Source organism: Carassius carassius, chromosome 15, assembly GCF_963082965.1.
Source record: "Carassius carassius chromosome 15, fCarCar2.1, whole genome shotgun sequence".
Lineage (NCBI taxonomy): Eukaryota > Metazoa > Chordata > Actinopteri > Cypriniformes > Cyprinidae > Carassius > Carassius carassius.
In genome coordinates, this window is record NC_081769.1 from 14325932 (window position 1) to 14347125 (window position 21194).

The 21194-nt window shown below is 43.5% G+C and overlaps 2 protein-coding genes across 4 annotated transcripts in view; one reads left to right on the forward strand and one right to left on the reverse strand.

Annotated features, from left to right (window-relative positions):
- Nucleotides 1–13040, forward strand: part of si:dkey-233k19.3 (dynein axonemal heavy chain 11) — a 75454-nt gene extending 62414 nt beyond the window's left edge. For both annotated transcript variants that reach the window (XM_059567508.1, XM_059567509.1), the window contains 6 exons: nt 1223–1465; nt 3964–4146; nt 11702–11817; nt 11896–12008; nt 12083–12223; nt 12297–13040. In XM_059567508.1, coding sequence (XP_059423491.1) covers nt 1223–1465; nt 3964–4146; nt 11702–11817; nt 11896–12008; nt 12083–12223; nt 12297–12544 — 1044 coding nt within the window. In that variant the 3' untranslated portion in view covers nt 12545–13040. The remainder of the gene's footprint in view (nt 1–1222; nt 1466–3963; nt 4147–11701; nt 11818–11895; nt 12009–12082; nt 12224–12296) is intronic.
- A 1261-nt stretch (nt 13041–14301) lies between these two features.
- Nucleotides 14302–21194, reverse strand: part of LOC132158188 (rap guanine nucleotide exchange factor 5-like) — a 58400-nt gene continuing 51507 nt past the window's right edge. For both annotated transcript variants that reach the window (XM_059567511.1, XM_059567510.1), the window contains 10 exons: nt 20952–21101; nt 19913–20010; nt 19292–19408; nt 17973–18151; nt 17594–17684; nt 17346–17396; nt 17023–17110; nt 16742–16806; nt 16458–16512; nt 14302–15649 (listed from right to left, as the gene is read on the reverse strand). In XM_059567511.1, the coding sequence (XP_059423494.1) occupies nt 15531–15649; nt 16458–16512; nt 16742–16806; nt 17023–17110; nt 17346–17396; nt 17594–17684; nt 17973–18151; nt 19292–19408; nt 19913–20010; nt 20952–21101 (1013 nt within the window). In that variant the 3' untranslated portion in view covers nt 14302–15530. The remainder of the gene's footprint in view (nt 15650–16457; nt 16513–16741; nt 16807–17022; nt 17111–17345; nt 17397–17593; nt 17685–17972; nt 18152–19291; nt 19409–19912; nt 20011–20951; nt 21102–21194) is intronic.

A 21194-nucleotide genomic window follows, 5' to 3' on the forward strand; every position in this document is an offset into this window, starting at 1 on the left:
ATGTCCTTACTACCTTTCTGGGCCTTGAACGTGGTAGTTCACTTGCTGTCTATAGAGGGTCAGAAAGCTCTCGGATTTCATCAAAAATATATTAATTTGTGTTCCGAAGATGGTCTTATGGGTTTCTAACGACATGAGGGTGAGTAATTGACAGAAATTTCATTTTTGGGTGAACTATCTCTTTAAGCGAAGTAAATGATTGGATATGTCCTATACACCGTACATCATCAGAGAGATGTTTGTTGCTGCACACAGATCGAGTTATGATATCTTGTTTCTTGTTCAAAACTTGGTCAAAAAGGTTTAAAAAAAATAAACATATGGTTGAATCAGTCACAATAAGAAATGACGTGCATTTACATAGACGCATGGATAGGGCAGAATTTAATGTCATGTTGAGGTATAAAGCAGTAATAGTGAGAAATAAAATCAGAATTACTTTTTCAAATGAGTGAAATCTGGAAAAGTCTGCAGATTTTTAAAGGTTATGTAGATCTGCAAAGAGACCTCAATTTATCTAGCCTTTTCAAGTGCTTCATTCAAGTTCTGCAGACAGCATGTTAAATGTTTGTCTGTGGAACTCACACAACTACCTTTAAACAGATCATGTTTGTACATATAAATACTGCAGCTCTGTGGTGCTCTCTAGTGGTGAGGATCTACATTGCATAACACAGTTTTCCTTGTGATGCAGTTTATAAGCATAGATAACAAAATAGAAGCTGAATGTATTAAATATATTTCTGTTCCCACATACTGAGGACACGTTTGTTATGTTCAGGGCAGGGTGTATTCCTTGACATCATATTTTCATCTTTTCTGGAGTGGTGTTTGTGCAGTGGTCAGGCATGCAGCCCAGTGTTTCCTCACTGAGTCTCATTAGCCCCCAGGATGAGCAGCCATCAATCACAGAGCTTGTCTTTAACCTTTCCACAGAGCTGCATTACTCTCCCCGTGTCCAGCACCAGCCCTGCTATCGATTACCACACAATACTCAAAGGTTTAACGTGTTAAATGTTACAATGCTTATCAGGACAAAATATTGTGGAGAAGAAAAACGAATTACTGTATTCGCAACCTAAAATCCTGTTGAGTCACTTGACTTGTTGTTTGAATCTGTCTTTTTGTTACCAGACAAGATCTTTAACCACTATTCTCACCCTCATGAATCCCGAAAGACTGTCCTCTCATCTTCCTGTTCCTCCACGATCTCTCTCCGCAGTTTGAAGGAGAGCTGTTCCTGTGTCCTGGGTTTCTAGCTCCTCCTGATCTGGACCTAACTGGGTATCACAGCTATGTGGATGAGAGATTGCCCTCGGAAAGCCCTTGTCTCTACAGCATGCACCCTAATGCTGAGATTGAGTTTATGACGGCCACATCTGATGCCCTCTTCAAAACTTTACTGGAACTCCAACCTAGAGACTCATCGACAGGAGAAGGAGCATCACAGTGCACAGAGGAGAAGGTAAAACTATGTATCATTATTATTATTGTAATCAACATCATCTTTATCAATCTTGAAAACAGAAGTGCAGCTTGTTTTTACTGTCAGTGAAAGTAAAGACCTTTATAATATTACAAAAGATTTCTGATGCAATGCAAATAAAAGCTATTCATTCAGTATATTGTTACTGAAAAATCCAAGTTATTTAATAACCCTCGAGTTTTGTCAAAGCGGAACAAAAAAGAAAATATTCTGAAGAATGTTGTAGCCATTGACTTCCATAGTACACAGTATGGAAATACCGTATTTTTCGGACTATAAGTCGCACCCGAGTATAAGTCGCATCAGTCCAAAAAAAACGTCATGATGAGGAAAAAAACATGTAAGTCGCACTGGACTATAAGTCGCATTTATTTAGAACCAAGAACCAATAGAAAACATTACCGTCTACAGCCGCGAGAGGGCGCTCTATGTCTTCAGTGTACAGTCGTGGCCAAAAGTTTTGAAAATTACATAAATATTAGTTTTCAAAAAGTTTGCTGCTAAACTGCTTTTAGATCTTTGTTTCAGTTGTTTCTGTGATGTACTGAAATATAATTACAAGCACTTCATACGTTTCAAAGGCTTTTATCGACAATTACATGACATTTATGCAAAGAGTCAGTATTTGCAGTGTTGGCCCTTCTTTTTCAGGACCTCTGCAATTCGACTGGGCATGCTCTCAATCAACTTCTGGGCCAAATCCTGACTGATAGCAACCCATTCTTTCATAATCACTTCTTGGAGTTTGTCAGAATTAGTGGGTTTTTGTTTGTCCACCCGCTTCTTGAGGATTGACCACAAGTTCTCAATGGGATTAAGATCTGGGGAGTTTCCAGTCCATGGACCCAACATTTCAACATTCTGGTCCCCGAGCCACTTAGTTATCACTTTTGCCTTATGGCACGGTGCTCCATCGTGCTGGAAAATGCATTGTTCTTCACCAAACTGTTGTTGGATTGTTGGAAGAAGTTGCTGTTGGATGGTGTTTTGGTACCATTCTTTATTCATGGCTGTGTTTTTGGGCAAAATTGTGAGTGAGCCCACTCCCTTGGATGAGAAGCAACCCCACACATGAATGGTGTCAGGATGCTTTACTGTTGGCATGACACAGGACTGATGGTAGCGCTCACCTTTTCTTCTCCGGAAAGCCTTTTTCAAGATGCCCCAAACAATCGGAAAGGGGCTTCATCGGAGAATATGATTTTGCCCCAGTCCTCAGCAATCCATTCACTATACTTTCTGCAGAAGATCAATCTGTCCCTGATGTTTTTTTTGGAGAGAAGTGGCTTCTTTGCTGCCCTTCTTGACACCAGGCCATCTTCCAAAAGTCTTGGCCTCACTGTGCGTGCAGATGCGCTCACACCTGCCTGCTGCCATTCCTGAGCAAGCTCTGCACTGGTGGCACTCCGATCCCGCAGCTGAATCCTCTTTAGGAGACGATCCTGGGGCTTGCTGGACTTTCTTGGACGCCCTGAAGCCTTCTTTACAAGAATTGAACCTCTTTCCTTGAAGTTCTTGATGATCCTATAAATTTTTGATTTAGGTACAATCTTAGTAGCCACAATATCCTTGCCTGTGTAGCCATTTTTATGCAACGCAATGATGGCTGCACACGTTTCTTTGCAGGTCACCATGGTTAACAATGGAAGAACAATGATTTCAAGCATCACCCACCTTTTAACATGTCAAGTCTGCCATTCTAACCCAATCAGCCTGACATAATGATCTCCAGCCTTGTTCTCGTCAACATTCTCACCTGAGTTAACAAGACGATTACTGAAATGATCTCAGCAGGTCCTTTAATAACAGCAATGAAATGCAGTGGAAAAGTTTTTTTGGGATTAAGTTAATTTTCATGGCAAAGAAGGACTATGCAATTCATCTGATCACTCTTCATAACATTCTGGAGTATATGCAAATTGCTATTATAAAAACTTAAGCAGCAACTTTTCCAATTTCCAATATTTATGTAATTCTCAAAACTTTTGGCCATGACTGTAGACTACAGGAGCACTGAGCAGCATAGAGCGCCCTCTCGCGTCTGGATACGGTAATGTTTTCTATTGGTTCATTTCTCTTGGTTCATTTCTCTCGGTTCATGTCAAATTAATTTTGATAAATAAGTCGCACCTGACTATAAGTCGCAGGACCAGCCAAACTATGAAAAAAAAGTGTGACTTATAGTCCGGAAAATACGGTACTTTGATAATAAAAAATACTATGGAAGTCAGTGGCTACTGTCAGCTGTCTGGTTATCATCACGGTTCAAAATATCCTTTGTGTTCAGTAGAAGAACGAAACTGAATTTTCATTTTTGGCTGAACTATCCCTTAAATGGTTTTCGAACATTTTTCTACTAGTGAATACATAACAACGATTTCGCCTATATAGCTGCAAAAAACCTTTTGATTCTTTTAGAAAGCTGTGTTTGGAATGTAGTCACTTTTGATACTCAGTTTTTCTTTTTCCTTGGGCAGGTGAAGAGTGCTGTGGATGAGCTGCTGGAGAAGTTACCGGAGGAGTATGATCTGGCAGAGCTCATGTCTAAAACATCCGAGAGGAGCCCCTACATCCTGGTGTGCCTGCAGGAGTGTGAGCGAATGAATCAGCTGCTGGCAGAGATACACAGATCATTAACAGAGCTGGACCTGGGACTGAAGGTAGGAGACGAAACAATCAATACAGATGATTAGTGATTATTCAGACCCAGCTGTATTTGAGTACTGCACCTGCATGGATTTCTCAACTTTGTTTGGGGAAAGTTTTTAAAAAGTTTTTATACTAATGACAATAATTGTGATTCATGAATATCAATTAGGTACCATAGATATTGCTTGGCATCCTCTATAATGAGTCTATAATACAGTATATTAATTAATACACTTCTCCATGAATATACATATACACTGTTGTTTGGGATCAGCAAGATTTTAAATGTTTTATTAAAGAAGTATCTCTTGCTCATCAAGGCTGCATTTATTTGATTAAAAATAGAAACAAAACTGTAATATTGTGAAATATTATTACAATGTGAACTTGTTTTCTATTTTATTATACTTTAAAATAGATTTTATTTCTGTGACGCAAAGCTGAATGATCGTCCGCCATTACTCCAGTCTTTAGTGTCACATGATCCTTCAGAAATCCTTCAGATTTATTATCAATATGCTGCTTTATTATCAATGTTGGAAACCGTTGTTGCTGCTTAATATTTGCTTTGTGGAACCTATGATAATAATTTCAGGATTCGTTGATGAATAAAAGGTTAAAAAGAACAGCATATTCAAAACAGAAATCTTTTCTAACGATGTCTTTTTATAAAATGATTTTATGCGTATGAATACAAATAAATATATTAAACAAAAAATAGATTTAAATGATTAAATAATAATATAGAAATTAATAAAAATGAATGAATATAATTACCAATATATGAATACATTTAGATAAATTATGATTATTTAGAAACAATGGGTTTTGATTCGACATGATTTGTGTTAATACTACTACTACTACTAATAGTAGTAATAAATAATATAATAATAATACCAATTAATAATAATATATATAGTTATAATATTATTCTTAAGTTTTATTTATATATATATAATTTACATATATATATAATTAACAATTATTCATGAAACCAATTAACATTCCACAGGTGATGTATTATTTCATTATTGTAGATGAGTGTTGAATTTGAAGTTTTGTATTTACTGTGAGAAAACGTACTCGGTTACTAAACGTAACCTCGGTTCTCTCTAGAAGAGCGAACGAGTACTGCGTCTTAGCTAAGACGCTACGGGAAAAGTCTCTTTTCACGAAATACTGAAGCAAAAAATTATCCTTAATTTTGTATTTTTGTAAAGCGCATTTGCAGCAGTACACAGCCATAGGCGAGACGGCTCGCTCGCTCATTGGCTTGTTCTGCGGCAACTGCACAGCCTATCGAGCGCAGGCTGATGCAACATCAGACCAATAAGGGCGCTTCGCGCCCTTCTTGCCACTTCCCGCCGAAACGGGTGTGGCCCAACCTATAAAAGGAGCTCGAAAAAACTGACTCACCTGATTTATTTCATCGCCGAAGCGAACCAGAGTGAATCGTACGCACGGCAGAGAACGCAGTACTCGTTCGCTCTTCTAGAGTGAACCGAGGTTACGTTTAGTAACCGAGTATGTTCTCTTACGAGAGCTCTCTCGTACTGCGTCTTAGCTAAGACGCTACGGGAACCCGATGTAAAAGCCGTGCGCGCAGGGATCACACACCAATAAACCTGAAGCAACGCCCAGGATTTACAGTGCACAGTCACCTGAGGGACTCACAGAGAGTCCGGGACAGAAAAGGGGGAAAGCCCTCCGTCCCATATCTAGCAGCATCCGTAGATGCGGCAATATGACATCACACAGCCGAGGCAAGGCCTGACCAATGTGGCAATGCGGGTCTTACGCAATACTGCCCATATAACAGTCGGCAGCGCATAGCGCTCATGAATTCAGAATTCCCCTCAGGGCCCTGATTCTTCTATACCGACAGCAGCCTTGCTTGCAAGGCGGGAACCTCCAGGTTATAGAACCTGATAAATGTAGACGGCGAGGCCCAACCCGCCGCCATACATATATCCTGCAAGGAGATCCCAGTAGACCACACCCACGACGAGGCGACGCCTCTTGTGGAGTGTGCTCTGACGCCCAACGGGCACTGAAGGCCCCTGGAAGCGTAAGCTAACGCTATGGCGTCAACTATCCATCTGGATAGAGTCTGTCTTGAAACAGCCATTCCTTTGGAACGTCCACCGAACGAGACAAATAGCTGCTCCGTCTGCCGAAAGGCAGCAGAGCGAGACACATAAGCTCTTAAAACCCTGACAGGGCAAAGAAGACTCGAGTCTCCATCCTCCCCTGACACCGGCAGGGCAGACAGGGCAATAACCTGAGCCCGAAACGGTGTGTTGAGTGATTTCGGCACATAACCGTGCCTAGGTTTGAGTATGACCCTTGAGTCATTGGGCCCAAACTCCAAGCACGACTGGCTCACCGAGAGCGCGTGCAAATCACCCACACGCTTCACAGAAGCGAGAGCCAACAAGAATACTGTCTTGAACGACAGATGCTGAAGGCTAACCGATTGGATAGGCTCCAAAGGGGGACCCTTCAAGGCCTCCAAAACCGCCGCGAGGTCCCACATAGGGACTGACGGAGGTCTGGGAGGATTCAGCCTCCTAGCTCCTCTGAGGAACTGGATGACTAAACTGTCCTTCCTATTGACTGACCGGACGCCGTTTCAGAAAACGCCGCGATGGCCGCCACATAAACTTTGAGCGTGGATGGGGCTCTGCCCTTATCCAACAGCTCCTGTAGGAAGGACCTCCGTCACCTCACAACTAAGGGGTGAATAACCTCGAGCTGTGCACCAGCTGGAGAACACCGACCACTTCGAGGTATACAGACGTTGTGTCGACGGAGCTCTAGCCTGAGTGATGGTATTTAGCACTCCCACTGCGAGATCAGCGGTTAACCGTTGAGTGCCCATACATGGAGGGACCACAACTCCGGTTGAGGGTGCCAAATCGAGCCCCTGGCCTGCGAGAGGAGATCTCTCCTCAACGGTACCGGCCATGGGGCGACATCTGCTAATTGCATCAAATCTGGGAACCATGGTTGGTTCTTCCAAAGAGGTGCCACAAGCAGTATTGAACATCTCGTTTCTCTCACCCGTTCTATCACCTGCGGAAGGAGGGAGACGGGAGGGAACGCATAAAGCGGGCAGCACGGCCATTTCCATGACAGCGCGCTTTCGTTCTTGGAAAAGAACACGGGGCAGTGAGCGTTTTCGTGGGACGCGAAGAGGTCCACCTCCGCCATGACAAATCTCTCCCACAACAGCCGAACTGTTTGCGGGTGTAGAGACCATTCGCCCGTAGGGACATTGCCTCTGGACAGCCTGTCTGGACCCAGATTCTGCAGTCCAGGCACATGCACTGCTCTCAGCGAGCGCACGTTGCGTTGAGCCCAAATCAGGAGGCGTTCCGTCAGCCTGTACAGGTTTCGGGACCCGAGACCGCCCTGGCGATTTATATAGGACACCACGGACATGTTGTCCGAACGGACTACGACGTGGTGATCCTTGATATGGGGACAAAAGCGCGTCAGCGCGTTCTCCACTGCCAGCATTTCCAGGCAGTTGATATGATGGAGCTTTTCCCGTTCTGACCATAGGCCAAAGGACGGTCTGCCTTCGAGCAGCGCTCCCCATCCCCATCCCATTTTCACACTCGGGGAAGTCCCCAGGCTTACACCTGATCGGTACCAGCCGTTCGCTGTCCAAGTTGCTAGAGCCGCAACACAGCTCTGATCGACCTTGAAATGCAGCCGGCCAGACGCCCACGCTCTGCGCGGCACCCGAGCCTTCAGCCAGAACTGCAGGGGGCGCATGCGGAGCAGGCCCAGCCGCAGAACCGGAGATGCTGAGGCCATGAGACCCAGCATCTTTTGACAGTGTTTGAGCGACACAGTCGCGCCGCAGCGGAAAGAACTCGCTGCGCGCTGAATGCCCATCGTGCGCTGTGGTGACAGTCGCGCCGTCATGGAACACGAGTTCAGAACTATACCCAGAAACAGGATCGTCTGACTGGGGTTCAGCGAACTCTTCGCCCAATTGACACTGAGGCCGAGCTTCTCGAGGTGATCGAGTAAAACGGCCCTGTGGTCCACAAGCTCCGCTCGTGATTGGGCCAGAACCAGCCAGTCGTCCAAATAATTCAGCACTCGTATGCCACTGAGTCTGAGAGGAGCAAGCGCTGCATCCATGCACCTCGTAAACGTACGAGGAGCTACGGACAAGCCGAATGGCAGGACTGCAAACTGGTATGCCTGGCCCTCGAAGGCGAATCTCAAAAACCGCCTGTGGTTTGACGCTATCTGTATTTGAAAATACGCGTCCTTCAGATCCATTGACATGAACCAGTCCCCTCCGCGAATCTGCGCGAGGAGCTTCCTGGTCGTGAGCATTTTGAAACTGCGTTTCATCAATGCCTTGTTCAGCTGTCTTAGATCCAGTATGGGCCTGAGACCCCCGTCTCTCTTGGGCACCAGAAAGTATCTGCTGTACAGCCCCCCCCTCGCTTTGAGCTTGAGACACAGGCTCTACAGCCCCTTTGCTCAACAGTTTTGATATTTCGGCCCGAAGTATGTGTGCTACTTCTGTTTTGACCGTAGTTTCGACGCGCGCTGAGAAGCGCGGTGGGCGTCGAGAAAACTGTAGCGAGTAGCCTCTCTTTATAATGCCTAGCACCCAATCCGAAACCCCTGGAAGCGCTGACCATGCATCTGCATGAATGGCTAAGGGCTGGATGTGACACGCGCTCTGTTGACTGGGCAACGGCGGCGCTCGAGTGTGCTGCGCATCTGAGGCGGGGAGCGCGCTGATCACAGCGGGCAGATCGCTCATCCTCGACCCCGTTCCGGCGCTTAACCGACTGGAGGGAGGCTGAGCGGGTCCCGTGGGACTCAATATATCTGCGAGTAACCGTGGGCTGCATGTGTGCACTTTTACCACTTCCAACTCGCCGTCTGCCTGTGCAGAATGTACGTGCACGGGCCTCGTTTTTACAGAAGCCCCGCACCGTAAGTGACATAGTGTATGTGGGCACTGGGAAGTGGGCACGTTTACTATGCGGCGCGCTCGACCGATCTGTGTCGATCTTATGTGCGCCAGCCCTGTGTGCAAGGCTGTGCTTACATGCGGGGATGGGCACTGGGTAGTGGGCATCGTCACTGCATTTAAAGCACCATCGGCCGTGGCCGGACGAGCGTGCACGGGTTTCGTTTTTACAGAAACCACATGACGCGTGTGACATAGTAATTGTGGGCACTGAGGGGTGGGCACGTTTACTATGTAGTGTGCGAGACCGGCTTGAGTCGACATTATGAGCGCAGGCCCTGTGTATAGGGCTGTGCTTACATGTGGAGATGGGCACTGAGGAGTGGGCATCGTCACAACATTTATAGCACCATCGGCCGTGGCCGGAACACCAGAAAAAACACTGTTTTTGTGAAACATCTGGGTAGCCGTGATAACGGCTTTTGTGTACAGGCAAGCGGGCACTCGTGCAGGCTTGCGCATTGCAGAAGACACTGAGGCAGTCGCAACTCTTGGAACTGCAACAGCGGCGCGCTTGGGTGAGAGCTCGGCCGCAGCGGAACTCGAACACCGGCGCTTTCCCAGCAGTGCTAGGATGCTTTCGGGGCTTCTGGCTTGCTGACGCTGTCGTGATGGCGCAGCAGGAGGCGGTGGGCGTGACTGAGAGCTCTGTGGGGCCGGTCTAGAGCGGCTAGCTGCAGAACTGGAGCGCTTCGGCAAGAAGTGCTTGAATGCCTGTGAAGCTTTCTGGTCCTCGGCGAATCTCTCCACAAACTCGTTGACGGAAGATCCAAAGAGGCCGGCAGGAGTTAGCAGAGCGTCAAGAAACGCAGCGCGCTCAGACTCCTTGATGTCAGAAAGCGTCAGCCACAAATGCCTCTCAGCCACCGTAGCGGAAGCCATAACCCGTCCCATGGCCTGTGCAGCGGACTTAGTAGCGCGGAGGGAGAGATCCGAAGCAGTCCTCAGATCCCTTCAGGTCCCATCTCATCCAGCTTGCGGAGAAGATCGCCCTGGAAAATCTGTAGTGTCGCCATGGTGTGTAACGCAGACACAGCCTGCCCAGCAGCAGAGAATATCCGTGCGAGCAGCGATGACGTCATGCGGCAGGCTTTGGATGGCAACGCCGCCTTAGTCCGCCGTCCAGCAGAGGGCGGGCAAAGGTGCGCTGCTATAGCCTGTTCCACCGGCGGAAGTGACAGGTAGCCTCTGTTCTTAGCACCGTCCAGTGTGGAGAATGCTGACGAAACAGATGAGCGGATTCTCGCCGAGAATGGAGCGTCCCAAGCCTTCGCCACTTCTTCGTGAAGCTCAGGAAGAAAAGGGGCGTGTTTTGAGCTTGAGGAAGAGCGCTCATCCGGAAGATAGCTACCATCCAGCCGGGAACGTGAAGGGGGCGCTGGTGCAGACCACTCGAGGCCGAGGCTCGCCGCGGCCAACGAGAGTACACGCATCAGCTCCTTATCGATATCCCCCCGTCTGCTGGGCCTCTGAGCAGCGGGCGCGAGATCCACGGAGCTCGCCCAACCCTCACTGCCCGAAGCAAGCAGAGAGCACGTGTCTTCTTCCTCCGACGCGGGCCTGAGATCCACTTCCTCCGATGACGCGTCGGCAAGCAGCGGACGCTGAGCATCGGGAAGCGATGCAGGGGAGACCGGCGAAGCGGAGGGAACCGGCAAGCTCGGCCGTGCTGGAGGCGGTTCTGGTAGGCGCTGCGAGCGGCGCTGCGAGCGGCGCTGCGAGCGGCGCTTCTTACGGCGCTGCGGCGCAGCGGATGATGCAGGCTTCGAGAAGGATGCCAGGCGAGTCCTCAGAGTCACCATAGGCATCAACTCGCAATGAGGACATCCGCCATCAGCGAGCGCGAGCGCTGCATAGTCTTCACCCAGACAGGAGACGCAGATGACATGACGATCTCCTTCGCTGAGCGGGGTTCTGCACGAGCCGCACGAAGGCATCTTTAAAAAGACGCAGCTCTTTTGTGAATGTGCGTCGCAGGGCGAACACACACACAGAATATCACAGAACAAGGATTATAAAGGATATGGGTGCCGGATAGCGCAGCAGGACAGCAGTGGAAGGCGGCGGTGCCAGCGGCTTCAGGATGGCTCGTCCTGCTGATATGCTCTTCCAGACGGCGCTTGCTTCCTCGTGATCCAGCGATGCGTGAGCTTCGCTGAAGAGATGAAAAATCAGGTGAGTCAGCCTTTTCGAGCTCCTTTTATAGGTTGGGCCACACCCGTTTCGGCGGGTGTTGCATCAGCCTGCGCTCGATAGGCTGTGCAGTTGCCGCAGAACAAGCCAATGAGCGAGCGAGCCATCTCGCCTATGGCTGTGTACTGCTGCAAATGCGCTTTACAAAAATACAAAATTAAGGATAATTTTTTGCTTCAGTATTTCGTGAAAAGAGACTTTTCCCGTAGCGTCTTAGCTAAGACGCAGTACGAGAGAGCTCTCGTAAGAGAACTAAAGAACCCTGTTGCTACTGTCTGCCTTTGCTCACTATCTTCTACACGCACATATGTATACAGCAAGTGTGAAGCGTATGACTGGTCTTTAACATGATATTACAGGGTGAACGGAGTCTCTCCTCAGACATGGAGCATCTCCAGACGGCTCTGTTCTATGACAGCGTTCCAGAGAGCTGGAGCAGGCTGGCCTTCCTTTCAACCAAAACACTGGCTCTGTGGTACAGTAACCATCACTTCACATTACAGAAAGAATCTCAACTGTTTCACTGTAAGGTCTACATGATCATATCCTGCAGGTTCAGTGACGTTCTGGCTCAGTGTCGAGAGTTGGACACATGGACTCAAGACTTTGTGTTTCCTGCTGTGGTTTGGATCTCTGGACTCTTTAGTCCTCAGTCATTTCTCACAGGTAAGACAAATGCACACATAAACACATCCAAAACCAGATTTGCTGCTATTGTACTGAAACATTCTGCTTTGCAGCAATTCTGCAGAGTATAGCTCGAAAAAACAAGTGGCCTTTAGATCGGATGAGTCTGTGTGTGGACGTCACCAAGAAAACCAAGGATGATTATGGCCATCCCCCTCGAGAGGGAGCATACATTCATGGACTCTTCATTGAGGGTGAGCATAATCTCCATTCCAGCATGAATTTCCTGTTTGTGAGGATGAATGTGACCCTGCTCTCCTCCTGCAGGTGCTCGCTGGGATAGCTCCTTGGGTCTGTTATCAGAGGCTGTTCTGAAGGAGCTGACTCCAGCTATGCCAGTGCTGTACATCCGCGCGATACCCATCGACCAGCAGGATGTGAGGAACACCTACGAGTGCCCAGTTTACCGCACAAAACACCGCGGCTCCACCTACATCTGGAGCTTCCGTCTCAAAACACACCAGCCGCCTGCAAAGTGGGTTCTGGCAGGAACAGCACTGCTTCTGTCCGTGTAAACAAACGACCGACTCCAATCTGCTCACAGAGGTTGACTCGTATACATAATATATCATCATTTTTAGCTGAAAAATGTGTTTTGTTTCATATTAAATGCAAATAAGATGTTATGTTGTTTGATGCGGGGCTGCACGATCAGGCAAAATAAAACCAAAATCATAAATCGCAAATGCTGCAATTTAATTAAATATAGATACACGCGAAGTTTCAGGTGAAGCACATCTTTTACATACAAACCTGTCACTATCCATGTTTTTAGTGTCTCAGAGTAGTTCAGTTCACAGTAAATGATTTTGCTGTGCATTATGTCGTTCATGTATTTGGAAACGCAACATTCGCCAGCCATCTTCCCAAAATTGTAATGAAAGATTATAAACAAGTGGTTGTCATCATAAATAGACACATTTGCAATACTGCAATAAAATGCAGTTTTTTGACAAAAAAGCATGATAATTCAATGTTTAAAAATGACATTATACACTGTGTGTGTGTGCGTGTATACATATATATATATATATATATATATATATATATATATATATATATCACAGTGAGATATTTCAATAGTACTTTTTCTTATTTTAGGATTTTGTTTAGAAGTTAGTAAGTAAACATTAAATATTTTTACTTCTTCGTTTTTTTATGTAGAATCTCAAAAATTGGGCCAAATTGTCCACCCCACAAACAAGTAAAGCAACTGTGGATTTTTTTTTTAAACACTTTTTTTAATCAGAAAAATCACAATTATATTTTTACCAAATCGTGCAGCCCTAGTTTTACAGAAACATCAGTATACCGTAGAAAAGTAGCCATTATTGGCATAAGTATTGTAAGTATTAACACTTTGCAATATTGATGTTGTTATTAGCTTAATTCAATTAAAACCTGGTTCTAGACAACTCTGTGCTCACTGAATGACACAATCTCCTCCAGCGCCGCAACAATGAGACTCCCAGTAGATTATGAACCAGGCTGACACTGATTTTCAAATGAGGTGTGTTTGACCTTCCTCTCCTGCTGAATACAGAGATAGTGTGATTCATCTCACGTCGGGACAGAAACCAATTTGTTATCATCTCTGAATGACATCCTTGGTCAAGTCCACCCCCCCCCCCCCTCCACGTGTCCCTTGATGGGATTTAATAACTAACTACAGTATACTGCTGAACTGAACAAATGTGATTTTTTTTTCAATAGTGTTCAGAAGGTAAGTAAACCATTAAACATCAAATTCCACACAGTAACCAATCACGAAACACAACATCTGCTGTTGGTCTGGGATTGTCTGTATGGTTCTTTGCTATGACGCAGACCTTGTCAGGAGATGAGAAAATGATACATCTGTCCTAGAGAGGGAAATGAGAGGTTAGCACAAGCTGTGGAGCTGTTCCTCCCCTCTCAGTGAGTCCAGCAGCGGCCTCGCAGCAGGTTATAATGGCCCAGAACAGGATGGATCTGTAACAGTTTAGACAGTAAGCCAATCGAGCGTCACAGAGAATATTCACACTTATGACGTCTGGGGTTTAGTAGGAAGTCACGATTTGTAGACCCAATGAATCAAAATGAGTGTTTTGTGGCATTTCCTGTTAGTCTCTATGAGCTAATGTATACTTAAAAGTTAACAAACCACTAGGTGGCGGTAAGTGGCTAGTTTACGTTTAACATTTTCAAACATACTGTATAAAAATGAGAAAAATATTAAACAAAAGAAGGATTTTACAGCATGCGTGCACCTGAAAAAAAAAGACAGTGTCAATTGTTTCTTTTTTTTCTTTTTTTATGTCAGGCTCTTTGTGAAGAAAACTAGTGCAAACAGCTGCTACAGTCAGTCACTGCTAACAATTTTTTTCTGAAGGTGAGATGTACACCTTGCTATTGCTTTATGGCCTGTTTATCATTATTTCTTAAAAACAAAGTCTTCGTATTTACAGAGTTCACATGTGAACGTCACAGGCATTATCAGACTGGTCAATCAATGGCGTAGCCAAATCCTTCAGACCATCTGATCACATTTACAGTACATTACATCTTTTCTTTGTATTTAAAACTTGCCTTGTCGTCCTTCTGAATCAGGGACAAGTTTGTTGTTCAATAAATATCTCAATGTCTCACAATGCAAAGTACAACTTATACAATAAATCTATACATTTGCTTTCTTCAAGCACTATCTCAAATAAGCATTACAGAACCATTGCTTAGTTATTTTTAGCAAGGCTTTTCCAATAAAATACATTGGAAAATACATTAAAACCCAATTATTTCTATGACAGTCTGCTTAATAATTACACAGATATATATATTTTTTTCCTCAAAGATATGCATAATTTTTAAGATGTCCTTACGGTTTATGCAAGTTCAACTAATTGTCGCTTTAATCTAAACTTCTACTAGCTTCTGCTAGCAATTCTGCACCTAAAATACAGTGTGATTGGGATATCTTTCTGATTGTCTACAAATTGTTTGATGGCCTTGATCTAAAAAGGCATCACATTGTTTTGTTATATGTCCATTTAGCTCAAAATTCAGACTAACTGGACTACACAGAAATATAGATGTGCCTATTAACTTCTCATATATGAATATGCTCTTATTTATTAGTGAAGCTACATATTTTGCAGTGGCTAAAAGTAACTCAAATCTGCCCTATACTACTGAGTGAAAAATGTGCTTTATGGAGATATCGGAATTCTCAACATGATCTTTCTGTACTGTAACTTAAAGAATACTGGATCACTGTTATAACTGTTCAGTCTTGCTGTTTTCTTGCATGATTTAGCTTCTTAGTTCCTTTCATATGGTGGGCTGAACTGGCTGAGATTTCTTTGGCTGTGCCATACTCTCCATAATCTGTTCTGCCATAATCTGTTCTGTGTGGTTGGCGTGATTGTGTTTCCCCCTAGTGGAGGACGTACTCGTCACAGTCTTGCGTTAGAGGAAGGACACCGTCCAGTCTTCAGTAGTGGTTTTGGGGTATATTGAATTGTTTTATGTCCTGGGCTCAAGTCTGTGTGAGAGCTCAAACAGAGTCTGTTGATTGTCGATGACGTGCAGGTAATTGATGTACGTTCTCACTTCCACGCTGTCCTTCTGGGACAACATGTTTCCTAATGGACAAAAAGCCAAAGATAATTATTACAACCTATGGAAATCAACACAACAGTAGTGAGGATGACTTTCAGTGTACTTGAAAATACTAAACTGGGACAAAACTATTTTTTAAGTGTGGAGACAGATCTGGGTTATGCAGTAATATACGTTCTATTTGTTCAAATTCAAGTGCAAGTGGTCATTGTTTTAAAAGCTAACAATTTCTGTTACCTAGGCTTAAAATGAAGAGACAATTTCTGAAGAGACCATTTGTAGGCTGATTCCTCTGAGAAATGTAAACATTGTGGCGCAATCAAAAATGTTTTGGTTGTTTAAGTAGTCCGACCAGCAACTAGACATAGCAACACTGGCTCAACCAATGGAACGAGTTTGTGCTGGGATTATCTGTTTATCTGGCCAATAGGAATTTGTGGGTTGGATGGGAAACCTGTTGCTTTTTTTTCAACTTCATTTTGGTTCATAGTTGCCAAGGCTGCAGTTTTCCGGTGGAATTAGGCTACTTTAAAACTGTCGACATGAGCGTTGTTTTTCATGTCCGCGGGTTTAAGTGACCCCAATAACATGATATTTAGGCCCTGCGATGTGAATTTTACCAGAGGAACCTCTCCAAAAAACATGCAATTTATTCCCTGGAATGCAGTTTTTACTGGGGGACCCCCCTCGAAATGCCATTGGGCTAGTTTTGAGTAGCAACTGGGCAGGTTTTTTTGCAAAAACCTGTTTGGGATCAGTTGGGCAGAGATTACATACTTCATCAAGGTAGGAACTATTAAATGTATAAATTGGTGTGATTTGAGCACTTACCCATGTGATCTGTCCGACACTGCCTGATAATCCGCACTGTGTCTGCAATCATGTGCTGTACATAAAATACATTCACATTAGCTTGTTTTGGTCATTTGATGGGACATGAATTATATTAAAAGAAGAGTTAGCCCAAAAATTAGAATTGTCATTGTTTACTCACGCTCATGTCATTCCAAACTTGTGAGGGTTTAACAAATGATGACAATTCTCATTTTTGGGTGAACACGCTCTTTAATAATACTAATAAAAAAAACATCTATAAGGTCTAATTGTTCACTTACTAGTTTGTCAAAGTTGACTAGGTTGTCGAGAAATGTTTTGTTGCCCTCGTGAATGAAGGTAATATCTGTTCAGATAGAAATGGTTGTTGACTTTAGTACACACATTACTTGCACTCTCTAAGAGTTACTGAGACTCTCCTTGAGACGGACTTCTCTTTCGTGATTTATACTGGACTTCTCCAATCATGTCTTCCACATAAATCCAAACCCATGGTGTCAAGTGCTAATTTGTAATAATCTGATGATATGTATGTCAAGTAGCATAAATTTGCTTACTGCACCTTTCAGAAGCAGAGGTAGGAAAGGGATCTTGGGAGACTTCATCTTCCTGAAGGCATCTCTGTAGGCTTTGTGATTTAAAGAAGGATCCTGCGGGTCATGAAAAAGCATTCATGTGTACATATTTGTGCGTTTGTTTTATTTCACACTGAAACCATCTGGTTTGTCTCAAATCTCTTCCCCTGTAACACCACCTGCTGTTTCCTCCCTGGAGGCCAGAGGCTCTGATATGATTACAGCTTCATATATTACATCCTAATACACCCTTTAGCAGGAGGTGAACTCGCAGGAGGCAAGTTAAGATTGGGGTGAGACAATCACTTACCGTCAGACTCTCCAGCTCAGAGAACAGCTTCCTGAACTTCCCAGGGACTTTCTGAAATGAGGACAGATTAAAAAACAAAAAAAAAACAGAAGAATTGAAGCCAATGCAGTACCTGTTTAACAGAGTTTGCAGTACACTCTAGGTTCTTGCTTCTAAAAACAGACTGATGTCAGAAATCTAAGTGCAACTCTACCACTTCTGAATATTTAGGAGTATGCTTCTGTGCATTGGAGTTGGTGTTGTCCTACCTCCCATGTCTGAGTGAGTCGACTGATGGCGGGACTGTTCAGACCCATAATAATAGCAAAGAATGAGTTCAAGTTCCTCTGTGCTTTACAGCTAAATAAAGAAAGGAAGATAACATGAGCATGTTCACCACCTGAACCATTTGAGTAGAAAGAAATAACAACAAATAATTTCACATTTTAAGAAACATACCGCCACAATGTCTGGGTGTTCTTAGATGTTTTAGCACGTTACTATGTGATTGCTAGGATGTTTTGGGTTGTTAGGTGGTTCCTTGTCGGCCCAAGTGAAAAGGTGTATGATATTCTTGAGCTTGGTTATGGCTGTGTTGCTTCAGCACAAGTCCGTGAGATCATTTTCTGTTTATGAGCATATACTTACTGTGCTGCGATCTTGATGAATTTCTTGAAGAGCTGCACACGTTTGCAGAGGGTCGGGCACAGGAGCGCTTCGGTCATCACCCACTGCTGGGTCTCATTGCAGCGCTGCAACATCTGCTCCAGCGCCACCGTGTGGCCAGTGCTTGTGTCACGGCTCAGAGTAAAGTATACCAGCTCTTGCTGCAGAGAAAGGAAAAATGACATGGCTGTTGGATATTTTAGATGATTTCTTTATTTTTTAAATCAGTATTAAATTAAGACAACTGAGTATGTTTGATTACAAATCAACTGTGTTCTTAAAATGACCGCGCTCATGTTGAATTCACCCAAAAATTTTACATTTTAATATATGCTTTATGAATACTAATAAAAGTATGAACATGCTAGTAATATTCATGCTAATAGGTAAATAAAAAATAGTGAAAATTTGAACCTTAAAATAAAGTGTTACTAATTTTTCATTTTGAAGTGAACTAACCCTTTAATGCTGGTTTATGCATCATTAGATAGCTAAATTGAATCTCAAGTGTTTTGTAGGAAATATTTCCTTTCATTCTAGACAGATATTATATAAAGCAACATTGTTTTATTTATTTATTTATTTAAAGGGATACTACACCCTAAAAAGAAAATTTTGTCATTGATCACTTACACCTCATGTCATTCCAAACCCATAAAAGCTTTGTTCATCTTCGGAACACAATTTAAGATATTTGGATAAAACCGGGGAGGCTTATGACTGTCCCATAAACTGCCAAGTAAAGAATGAGCTGTTTCTGCAGTCATATATACTTTGATTTGAAAGAAAACAGCACATCCTTGTGGTGCGGCTGACACAGAAGAGTGTAGGCAGTTTGAGTGATCTGGAGAGACTAGGAGGAAACTGTTGACAAAGGAATTGTTGAATAAAATTGTTACTTTTGTTTTCTTCGCTTACAAACAGTATTCTCGTCGCTTCATAATGTTACGGTTGAACCACTGATGGCAGATGGACTATTCAGTGTAACTCACTTGGCAGTAAATGGGACAGCCACAAGCCTCCCGGTTTTCATCCAAATATCTTAAATTGTGTTCCGAAGACAAACAAAGCTTTTATGGGTTTGGAATAACATGGGGGTAAGTTATTAATGACAAAATTTTCATTTTGGGGTGAAGTATCCCTTTAATGCTGTAGTTGTTTAAACTGGCTCTTTCAATACTCACTACCTAATTGGCTGATTTTAAATTAAAATTTTGCTATAGTTTAGTTTGTATTTCAAAGATATCCTTTCTAGGAGACCTTCTTCTAGTGCTGCACTGTCTGAAATGTGAAGACTTTACCTCATGGACATTACTAAAGAGACTCCAGTCACAGTTGGTGAGCGAAACGGCTACATCCCACGTGTTCATGCTCAGCATCTTTACTGAGCGCTGCTGCCCGTTATCAGTGAAGGGACTCTGGATGAACAGAAGACAGACACTCTGCTTATAATTAACAAGTGCATTGTTTTTTGTCTGATTTAAAGGGGCCATATCATGAACAAAAGATTTTACTTGTTCTTTTAGATTGAGTTTAATGTAATATGTATACATAGTCCCTTCCCAGTTGAAAAAAAAACATTTATGAATACAAAGATAAAGTGGGTCAATCACAAATTAGAACCACAAGCATATTAACATATGACCACTGCATATCAACACCTATTTGATAATCTGCAAACTGATCCAGCATAATGATAATGTAATACTACTAGCTCTCCTGAGTAGTGAGGTTTGTTACGAAACATATTATTTCTGTATACTATTCAAATGTATTTTTGTACTTGCATAGAGTTTGTTTCTGGTATAACTCCGAAACTTTGGTGCAAGAACAGTTGTACAGTTGTGTGTAGACTTGAACTAATGGAGTGGAAAGCAGATTTCTTTTAAAAGCAGTTCAGAGAACAGCATTCTGACTCTCACCATGATCTCAGTCAGGTCTCTTCTGCAGACGTGCAGCCGCTCAGCGGCACTGAGTGAAGACGAGAACACACACTGATCCGACTGAAGCAGAACCTTCTCTGCAGAGAGAGAGGAAAAAAAAAATAATAAAAGAGTTCTTACAAAATACTTGAGGTCATGATATGCCAAAAGTGAGTAAACAAACTGGAGAACCACTAAACATTGGTGCATTATTTTGCTGAAGTGGTTAATTAAAAAAATTAAATGTTACTCCAAAAATCTCTTTCTATATCAAATATATTTGCATATGAAGACACATTTTGCCATATCACGTTTCCACCAATGTCTGTACTATGTCCCTCTGGGAGCCTTTTGGCTCAAACGTGGATAGCCCTCTAGCGGCCCTTTATATTTCTGATTGTATAACTTAATTATAATCTTTTATCATTCTTTACCATTTGTTGTAAGACAAATTGCTTGATAATTTTAAATAACCAGAAACATATTTTTCAATAATCATATACACTGTGAGCAGCAAAAATAAAAAGTTTATAATATTGACAGTTATCGGTTGAAATAGGCACTGCAGCTCAAATTCAAAATGTTGGAGAAAGTAGTTTTTCCCGCTATCTCCTCCTCAAACTTAATGCTGGGTTGCCAAATTGAGGACATGTAACAGGAACAATGCAGTATACTGGCAACCCAGTGTATCAAAATACTATTGGTTGAACTGGCAGTGGGTGGAATCACACGGTCCAAAACAAAAACAGACATTCTGACAAAGAATGCACATTCAAAGTAGAATAACTGGCTTTATCATTGCTTTTTGGGATAAACCAGTATGTGAGCTTAACATTTCCTAAATATCTACAAACATATTATGGTATTTTTTTATGCTTTAGAACAGTCAAAACAATTACACAGCACCTTCAAGAAAGGCTTTTAGCTCTGTTGTACCTTAATAACTTGTTTAAAAGCATGATGGCACCCCTGCAGGATGTCTCGAACAAACACAAAGCAATCAATATGATAATAGAAAGATGTATGAACTTGTTCAGACCTCCAGGATATGTGACGGCCATCAGCACCATGTCGTCCTCGGCACAGTCGAGCCTTTCGGCCACAGTGTTCAGCAGTTCCTGAACGGACACCTCGCTGTGTGTCCTCACACTCACGTATGAGTCTATGGTCATGTACACACGACACAACACTGAGGAGAAACACACACACAAACACCCAGCGCTGCATCAATCAGCCACCAATTCACATAAAAATGCCATAAAACAAGATTCTCACACAGTGT